At 39.2% G+C, this 10,881-nt stretch overlaps 1 protein-coding gene across 1 annotated transcript in view; it reads right to left on the bottom strand.

The window, feature by feature from the left end:
- Positions 1-10,881, bottom strand: part of LOC108664288 (afadin) — a gene marked incomplete in the record, with an annotated part of 87,130 nt that overhangs the window by 74,906 nt on the left and 1,343 nt on the right. The window contains 1 exon segment of the mRNA XM_047881183.1: positions 10,333-10,456. Coding sequence (XP_047737139.1) covers positions 10,333-10,456 — 124 coding nt within the window.

Here is a 10,881-nt window from a genome sequence, read left to right as displayed (position 1 = left end):
CATCCCTCACTATACCCTCACATCCCTCACTATACCCTCACATCCCTCACTATACCCTCACATCCCTCACTATACCCTCACATCCCTCACTATACCCTCACATCCCTCACTATACCCTCACATCCCTCACCGCTTCCCTCCTCTGTCATGAAATCGAGCCGCTCACATATACTTCATAAAATTGGCCCGTTCAATCTATGGCCAACAATTTAGTGATTTTATTTTATAACCTTGACTTAACGTACCTTTTTTCAACAAAACTGAACCATAATATATCTTTTTTTTTCTCATTAATGAGAAAAGCTCTTTTCTCATTACTGGATCAACCGTTCTCGTCAATTAACATTTTTTCAGCACTAGAAGATTAACTTTATTTGCACAACCTGCATAGCACAACCATTCATAAGTTAGTTAGTTTAGTGGCCAAATGTTTCTAGCGCTTCAGCTATTTAGCTATCTCGCACCGAAAGTCAAGATGAACATCACCATAGAGGTGGAAGGTCTCAATTATTCATCACCCACAAGGGGCGGAAGGTCTCAGATGTCCAGCCCGCTGAAGCTGGCTCGAAGGAAGCAGCGTTAGCATCTCAAAGAGACGAAGTGACAAGGAGGGATAGGTGAAAAGCAACAGAAACGAAGACACTCGAACAAGAGGTCGCTTATACACGGGACGTCGGCCGCCCGCACGAGAGAGACAGAGAAGGGAAATGTAAGGAATCCTACCTACATAATAACTTGATGTAAGGAATCCTACCTACATAATAACTTAATGTTAGGAATCCTACCTACATAATAACTTGATGTAAGGAATCCTACCTACATAATAACTTAATGTAAGGAATCCTACCTACATAATAACTTAACCCCACAACTGAGATCTGCAGTCAGACACCGCGAGCTCAGCGGTGTCTGCATCAGGAGCAACAATCCCCCTAGGAGCGCGAAATCCCATAGAACTTCTGACAAGCACAGACACACGTCAGAAGGCCCCCCTGAGGGGGAACCATTCATAAGATGTAATCAATTAGCAGGACTGTATAAACGTCAGCGCAGTTTTAACCATGGGCATATTATGCACAAAATAATACTCTTGCGTCATTAGCTTCATTCAATTAAGCTGATCAAGTTTTCATACGAAAATACTTCATTTTCTTTATCGCAGCCTTCAAATGCATGCCCTCCCTAGGTCCATTAAAAGAGAAAGAGAATTTCCTCTTTGAAGTCTATGGCTAATAAGACATTTTCCTATATAAAATTGCCTTCTTGAGGCAGTGATCATAGCTAACCAGCTATTCTCTCTGAACTTCAACTAACTTGCAGCCCCCACATCTTTATTCTTTTTTTTTAATTAGTCTCTAAAAGAAGGCTTTCAGTGGATACTCTAGCGATTAGTATTTGATCTCCTTCTATTTTATTGCCATATGATGCCACGGAGCAAGATAAAATATCTTCGCAGAAGCAGAATAAGTACAGAGTTGTGAAGTTATACATTAAACAGAAACTGAAGATTGCATTCAATGTTTTTGTGCAACAAATTCCTTTTTAAAATAAAGTTGACCGCATATCCGTAGGCTGGAAATGTTTTCAGTTTTATAAACAGCGTATTGAGTAAATACTTTTGAAAATTTGCTTGAAGAACGCGATTAGGGCGTGATCGTGTTCATTTTTGATTTCCTTTAATAAAACTGCGACCAAATTTAAACTGTAAAGTGATAGAATTTTCGCCAAAGCAATCAGTTCTATCATAATTTCATCATTTGTTGCCATAAAAAGCACCGAAAATTGGAGTCAAAGTTTAAAAATAAATTACCATTTCAATAATCCAATTAATCGCACGTTACATACAAAAGAGTATTATCAATTATTAAAGTCGACACTATACCTAAATTCAGCACGGATTAACAAATATAGTCATAGTCAATATTCGCATCAGATACCAATTTTTTTCGTAAATTTACCCATTGCACAAACTATATCAATTATGCATTGATCATTACTCAACGGAAGATGATACGATAAGAAATGTATCGAACAACAGATATTTTTTGACAAGTCGGATCTAGCAATTTGCTGAGAAAATTTACAGTAAATCAGGTGAAGTTGGAGCTGATTAACAAATTAATAAGATTAATCTCTTGCATCGTAATACGCTCATTTTCTTCAATTTGTTCTTATAGTTTGCGACTAGCTTGTTATTAAGCTCGAGTCTCCAGAGCTAATTTATCATTTGACTTCATCTTTACAGTCTAAGTTACAACGCTCATTCAATCATCTCTTTAAGATAGAACTCGCTCTAAGTTAAACAACACCTTAAACGTAAGAAGAATCAGTCTTAAACGCACGCATCGAGCGAGTAGATATCAAAAATTGCTGAAAAATCAACAACAAAAATTGTCTCAAATAAATTTAAATATTGGGCACAACCTACAAAAACTCGTTGTTGAAAATAATGAAATTTTTTCCAGCGGAACCCTCCGCTATTCTTTCACAAGCATTTTCATTTACGGTTGCGTAGATCACACTCGGTTGTAATTCCTACAATTCTCATTAACTGCGTTCGTGCTCCTCATAATCAGCACGTAAATTAGACATCGTCATGTCAATTAGATATTGTCATGTTAGTCAACATTCTTCGATACATCATCGTGGTGAGTCTGCTTTAAAAGCAATCAACTGCTAAAGCGCTTCACTCGGAAAAAGCCAAGGAGAATTAGGGTCAGAAAAGTGGAATTAATTAGCTACTAATTAGCCAGAAGCCGCACTGGCCATCACATAACCAAACTATGTACTCCAAAACACAAGTGCAGTAAGAAAAATACGTCAACCGTTTATTTCACAGTCCGTAAACAGTACCGGTAAGTCTTTCACAGTAAACAGTCCGTTTCTGTCACAGTCCGTCTTTCACACTGTTCCTCTCTTAAAAAAAAAGAAAGGAACAGTGATGAGCATTGCTCGATGACGTCAACTGAAATTACTTTCATAAATGAACCTCATATTAATTTTGATGAGTGTATATTTACAAGCATGTGGGAGGCACATCATGGGCTATCGAGAGCAGCTGCTGGCCGAGGGATGCAATCGATATTTGGTGGCTTTTGTGTGCATGAGGCACGCTGGCAGTGCCGCACTGTTTAGCTGCCTCTATTCGCTAAAACTTGCTAACTCGTAAAGCTTCGGGCAGGAATTGTCGGCAGGAATCAAGAGATGTGAGCGTGCATTAGTAAGTAGTTGATCACTCAATGCGTGAGCGAAAAAAAACTGAAGACGCGCTGTGCAACTAATATAATAGAACTCAAGTTTGTGTGGGAGATGCATTAAATGGACCAGCTTTTGTTATTAGATTGAAATTAAGTAAAAAGAAAAGTTCCGAAAAAATGTGTCTACGAGCCCATTCCGAGGAAAAAATTTCAAATACAGGAATCGATTTATTTCAAAAAATGATGCAGGATCTATGAAATATACCTGGAGTCATTTTGACATTTCTGCTTCAAGTGAAAATTCTAGGAAGTAAGTAAATTTTATCTTGACATCATACAACTATTGTTCGTGAAAGAAAAGAGATGAACTTTTCCAGGTAGCTTTATGCACTTGCTTTATATTCTACAAAGCTCATTTTTTAAATGTCGTAAATTCAGCTTTTTGCAAACATGATTTTGCACACTGATGATCGAATCATATGCTAGAACTGACACTAAAAATAAAAATTGAATATTAAAATTGATAAGAAAAAAACGATACAAACGTTCAGGCCAAAGCAACTCCAGCATGGAGCATCACTAGTAATTTTTATAAAGAATTCGTAATTGCATTGACTCGAAAATATCTTGGAATCGCATCGACGAAAAGCGGATCCAAAGCCAAGATTTATGAGACACCAATTCAGAGTCTTGTTACCGCCTCGTAGATCAGGCCTCGAGTCAAACATGAGCAGCACGGATAAGTTTCGCGACTTTAAAGACTGAAATTTAACACTTTACAGAACGCGACCTAAAATTTCGTCTAACGATTGTGGGTGTTGGAGTCCACGGACTTTGGGAGTTAATGAGGCCTTTTATTGGATGCCTCCTAAACTTTTCGAGCCAAGTAGGCAGTAGGTATTAGAGAGGAGCTTCCAAAAAAGGAGCTTCCAAAATCACTAAACCTGAATTATGAAATTCGCCAATTTGAAAAAATAAGACATATCTAAGAAAAATTCAAGAAGCAAGTGAACCATGTATTGTAATAACTTCAGTAACTTCTTCATTGGAAAAGTTCTCACACTAAATTCCCCTGCAGATCAACTGAACGCAAAAATGTCCCACGCGCAACTAATTTAAAACTAATGCAATAATATTTTACAGTTCATTATAAGGTTCTCGCAGAACATTTTAAGTTCACCATCACTACGAATTGCGTAGCGGATGGCAAGAGTGAACCGTAGATTCACTTCGTTAAATTTCACTTAACCAGTGCAAAGGCTTAGTTCGGAAAATGCGCAAATCATTATTAAAATAGTATAGAAGAATAGACAAAATAATCGATATGGTAATGCATTTATATCTATTGCAGATACAACAGACAAAATCATGCTTGGGAAAAGATGTAATTTGATGGAGGACAGAAGATAATTTAACGTAATCGTAGAAACAATTGCTAAACAATTTACGATTGAAATTAATTTTGAAAATATCTAAATAATAACGAAACGCAGACTAAGGTTCAAATAAAATGTGCGGTTATATACTTCAATATCGACGCAATATAACTTTAATGCTCAGTCACTTCAACAGACTTGCTTGCTTTAGCAAAAGTTTGTTCCGCCCCATAGAAGATGCTCACAAAATTTGAAGGAGAAACGAAGTGCCTGAAGCTCAAATTTATGAAGATTTGATCAAATATTGCGCTCAATATATCAAGAATTTTTAAACATTTAACCAAAATCGTCAGGTTTCTCTCCATAGGAGAGGAACATTAATCTCCATGGGAGAGAAACCTGGTTAGGTTCCTCCTAATTAGGTTCCTATAATTAGTAGGTTAGAGCTAATACAATATTATAACACGTTAACGGCACTAGCGATGAGATTTTTCTCTACATTTTTACGGTAACTTTAATGGACGCGCAAATGGCGCGTACATCACACCGCAAGCAGGTGAGAGTTGGCCAAAAAAATCAGAGTAATGAGAATTTAGTTCATCCGACCGAGATTTCTCGGGTTTGATTTTCGAGATAATTTTATCTCACACGTATACAGTCCACATGACAGGCATCGCTAAAAAATTGCGTCATTTTACAGGCTGAGTTACCACGTTCCATCGTCAAACGGCCAAGTGCGCTGAAATATAAACAGAAACATTCACTCAAAACCCAAACATTCAGTCTCAAAATTTGCAACACAGAAATCACGACCCCAATGGACAAATTCGAGTTGGTCAGCAGTGTTTTCGCTGCGGATTACGGTCCTGTGCAAACTTAAAGGCAGCCGGCGAACAAGCATCGGATAAAAACATCAATTTCTTTTAAATCAATTCCGTCATCAACATTAAACGTAATTCGATTCTTTTGGATCTATATCTAGGGGCCTGATCTCAGGCTTCAATAAAAGCTAAAAGAGTGTAGAAATAAGCCAACGAAAATGAGGCAGCGTCGTAAAATAGCCACCACCACCACTTCACTAATAATTAATGAGGGCGTCGCATGGATCACTTTCCGAGCCGCATAAGCCAACACCAATTGTAGATGATCACATTATCTTTATTATCAGGTGCTTTACCGTCCCACGCAAACAAACTTATCCGTTTATAATTTTCATTTATCTGTTTTCTTTAGACCATTCAGGTACTGCCTTATTCTTTATTCTAAGCCCTAGCAGTCATAGGTCCGCAATAACCGGCTCTTCATTGCACAAATTATAACTTACCCTCAACATCCCACTATCCCGCAACCCTTGTTATATTTCATTAGCTGAGGAAGATCGATGTACATTGGATTCATATTTCCGCCACATTGAGCACATGCGTTGTGTAAACTATGCTCGGAACTCTCAAGTAATATCGAGTTCTGTAGATTATTTTCCTTTTTACGTTTAAAGTTTAGGTACAGCTGGTTTTGGGGTACATTGCACTCACCGAAATAAACTCGGCAAGACAAAGCATAAAATAGAACTTATCAGGACAAAGGGGTGACACTCCCTCTATTCTGGGGTTCATATCCAACCCCAACAGGAGCGAGCTCTGATCGTCCACAAACTTCCAAAATCGTAAAAAACGCGGACCTTGCAAAAGGGCCTTGACGAAGGAAATTGATTCGAAGGGAATCCAATTTATAGGAAGGAGCCAAAGTCAGGATTTCGCAAGAAAACATGAACGTTGTGATGTGACCTCTCGACTGATGGTTTTCATTTCTTGAGAAAGCACATTAAAAAGAGACTTCATCTCAACGCTTCACCTTAAGCTACGGAAAACATATAAAATTCCTGCAAAATTATAAGGAACAAATTATTTGTTTACATACATAATAACAGTAACTGTCACATAATAATCTTTAACGGAACCAATAATATTTTTGCGTACTCTTCTCCATGCAATTTCCCATCAATTCAAGGCTTCCATAGCTTCTTGTGAATCAGCATCAACTAAATTTCACGTTAATAAGCCTTTTCCGTCTTTGTTCCGGCTCTTAATAAGCCTCTTTCCCGTAAGCCTTTAACAAACCAATTTAAAACGTAAACTCGCTGGCTTTAAACTGAATTTCCACCCATATTTCGTTATGAATAAATTGACTACTTGATCTCATGATTATAACAATCACCACATCCTATAAAAATGAATAATGCTCAGTGCATGTTTACAGTTGCCGTTGAGCCTCAACGTGCCTCATTGATCATAAGCTCGTTGCAAATTGAGACACAAATCAAAACTTAATAGTTCCTAGAAGCATCAATATTGCCTCGCGCTTATATCAACGTTCAAATTATATTATTCATTTTCACGAACTTCTAAAGGGAGGGAAATTCTTTTGTGTAAATCTTGCACCGCGCACCGGCGGTGTGAGGCTCTAAGCATACAAGCGTCCAATTAGCGTCAGCTGATGGCATTGCGCGAAAATTCCTGTCAGCTTCAACACAACTCAAAATTAACGGTAATCATCAAAGCATTTCGCAATTCTCTGTTTTGTAAGCGCTTCACGAAGTGAAATTTTCTTATTCAACTAAAAAATTAGCAAACTTTCTACAGAGAATTCACCGCGCGAATAATTAAACTAAGAGGATACTATTATCGCCAAGTACGGAAGTTGTAGCAAGAAAAGTTACTTTCTTAACATCAAGAAGTAATTTTAAAAGCTATCTGACTTGGACAGGGATCCTGCAAAGTTTACTCATTTACGCTCCATGGACTAGCTAAACAATGTATAAAGACTTTCGCTAAAACATAAGGTCATGCACTGTAAAAATACTTTCGTTGAAACAACGTCGAACTTGAGAGAGTTGGTAACCTACGAGCGATGATAATTCAGTACAATTGAACTCTTTTAGAATTATAAGGAAGATGAAAGAAGTCAAATAGAAAAATTAATGTTTAAAAATTAATTAATGAAACGCTTCCAGGTGTAGTAGGAGAATCTTTCGCACTAAATATAGTTCCCCAGCTAAGCGAAGTACCGTGTTCTTTTACTGAGCATTTTTTAGCAATTTAATTATTCGTAAATCGATCATGAATAATTCACACGAGACTCCAAAGGATGAAGGGATAGCCGAAGGATGAACACACCCGAAGTCATCCCTCATCCTATAGTCGCATACCTGGCATGAACGCACCTTGTATAGTCAATCTGATATACGAAATTAATCAGGAATTTAAAAACAAAGAAGATGCCACAGAAATTCCCCGTATTTTTATAATCCACCATATAAAGATACAGTAAATTTCTGTGTAATCTTCCTAGTTTTTAAATTACTTGTTGAATTGCGATTCCAACAATCAATTAATCTTAGTACGAAATTAATCATAAGCGGCGGTATAAGTTGAGACGATGATAAGGTGAAAAAGGAGTAATTCTGAGGCCATTCTGTAATGAGCCTCATAGAGTCAATAACTTTTCGGTGGAACTTCTGAACAACTTTATTCGACGTCAACATGACTCATCGATCGTGTGCACACAGAAAGATAGAAGATGACAAAATAACTCTCATAAAGATAAATAAATGCAGAATTTCTGTAGGATATGCATTATAGATAACAATTTTGATAATGTGATTTGGAAATGAATGATTCTACACTTCTGCTGCCACATTTAAGGTAAGAACAGCGTGGAATATAGGAATTTTAATACATTAATTTCAATCTAATATATTCTTTAAGTGCGCATTGATAGAAACTTTATCAATTCGTTTTTGAATTGTTTAGTTGACATTTCAACAAAGTTTTAATACAAAAATTGATCCGTTTTCAAACGATAATAGTTGGGTGTACTTCTAAAAGAAGATGAAACTACATTTCCAGCTGCTAGCAGAATTTTTAATTGTAAAATGTTCAAGAGACATCCATTGACTGTATAGGAGCAATAGAAAAGTTATACTCCAGCCCGGTCACACTGCACCTGTAAACACGTAAACCTGAGCGGCACCCGCGACACGCACCGCACCCCACCACGAGCCCCGACACACTGACACCAACTCCTGTACGCAAGACTTATATAAACTGCAGCGGGAGGTCTTCATTCATTTAGCCGAGGTCTGCAATCCATTCATTTAGCCGAGGTCTGCAATCCATTCATTTAGCCAAGGTCTGTAATTCATTCATTTAGCCGAGGTCTGCAATTCATTCATTTAGCCGAGGTCGGCAATTCATTCATTGAGCCGAGATCTGCAATTCATTCATTAAGCCGAGGTCGGCAATTCATTCATTAAGCCGAGGTCTGCAATTCATTCATTTAGCCGAGGTCTGCAATTCATTCATTTAGCCGAGGTCTGCAATTCATTCAGTTAGCCGAGGTCTGCAATTCATTCAGTTAGCCGAGGTCTGCAATTCATTCAGTTAGCCGAGGTCTGCAATTCATTCAGTTAGCCGAGGTCTGCAATTCATTCAGTTAGCCGAGGTCTGCAATTCATTCAGTTAGCCGAGGTCTGCAATTCATTCAGTTAGCCGAGGTCTGCAATTCATTCAGTTAGCCGAGGTCTGCAATTCATTCAGTTAGCCGAGGTCTGCAATTCATTCAGTTAGCCGAGGTCTGCAATTCATTCAGTTAGCCGAGGTCTGCAATTCATTCAGTTAGCCGAGGTCTGCAATTCATTCAGTTAGCCGAGGTCTGCAATTCATTCAGTTAGCCGAGGTCTGCAATTCATTCAGTTAGCCGAGGTCTGCAATTCATTCAGTTAGCCGAGGTCTGCAATTCATTCAGTTAGCCGAGGTCTGCAATTCATTCAGTTAGCCGAGGTCTGCAATTCATTCAGTTAGCCGAGGTCTGCAATTCATTCAGTTAGCCGAGGTCTGCAATTCATTCAGTTAGCCGAGGTCTGCAATTCATTCAGTTAGCCGAGGTCTGCAATTCATTCAGTTAGCCGAGGTCTGCAATTCATTCAGTTAGCCGAGGTCTGCAATTCATTCAGTTAGCCGAGGTCTGCAATTCATTCAGTTAGCCGAGGTCTGCAATTCATTCAGTTAGCCGAGGTCTGCAATTGATCTACTTAGCCGAGGTCGGCAATTCATTCATTTAGCCGAGGTCTGCAATTCATTCACTTGGACAAGGTCTACAATTCATATTCATAATAATACCGTGAATACTCCATAATTGAAGAAAAACCCCACCAACGTTTGCGCGCACGCACATGAGGGCATTGGAGAACGTGTAACGTGTAATTCACTAAGACATTTTATTTTAAATAAAAACAAAAATGAGTGTTGAATGAATTAAATTTCCGTAAGGCATCCCGAAAAATTTTCTCTGCCATCAAATGTCCAGTAGAAAACGCCGCTGATTTCGGACACTCTAATGCAGTCACCCTTGTACGTGATGGAAAAACAGCGTTGGTGCGCAGTGAAAATAAGTATGAATAACAAGCTAAAAACATCGCGTTCAAAGAAACTGGCCACGGGCGTCGCTTCTTCACCTCGAATTCAGCTCGTGAATTTCATGTAACAGTCGTTACACTGCATGATTTTTTCAACGTTACAATCGCACCAACATTACCTACTTTTGGTACATTAATCATGGTGGTACATGGTGGTAATCATACCTAGTGTTGGTACATTAGTACCTACGACAAAGTCGTAGTACGTGAAGTAGTGTTGACGAGTGTTGTAGCGTACGACGAGTGTTGAGCACTCACCATGAGTGTGTGAGGGGTAGGTACTCACCGGTGGCGTTGGAGTGGTTCATGAGGATGGCAAGAGGGCACTCGTCGTCGTCAAGGATGTACTCCTTCTGGGGGTACACTGGTCCCTGGTAGCCATCACGCGCCTCTTCAGGAGTCACCATCGCCTGACACCACACAAACGTCAGCTTGTCTCATATTTTGTACAGTCAACCTAACAAACGCTGGCATAAGAGCAAATATGTATATTCAAGCAGGTATAGCAATAAATATAGGGATGCTAATCGCACAGTTATCGGGCTAGACATGAGGCCTTTTGCTCTCAGCGATATAGGTAGGGCCTTCACTCTTCATAACAACCACGACAGCAAATTTCACGCTCTTCATGTTAAGAACACTTGCGTGACAACCTAATCACTATGTATAATGACCTGCACACTAACTGCGGGGTACTGGCTGCACTGACCTGCACGAGGCACGGCCTGCACTGACCTGCACCAGGCACGGCCTGCACTGACTTGCACGAGGCACGGCCTGCACTGACCTGCACGAGGCACGGCCTGCACTGACCTGCACGAGGCACGGCCTGCAC

Source organism: Hyalella azteca, unplaced genomic scaffold (assembly GCF_000764305.2).
Source record: "Hyalella azteca isolate HAZT.00-mixed unplaced genomic scaffold, Hazt_2.0.2 contig7253, whole genome shotgun sequence".
Classification (NCBI taxonomy): domain Eukaryota; kingdom Metazoa; phylum Arthropoda; class Malacostraca; order Amphipoda; family Hyalellidae; genus Hyalella; species Hyalella azteca.
Note: the sequence above shows the minus strand (reverse complement) of the source record. Positions and strands in the feature narration are given on the sequence as shown.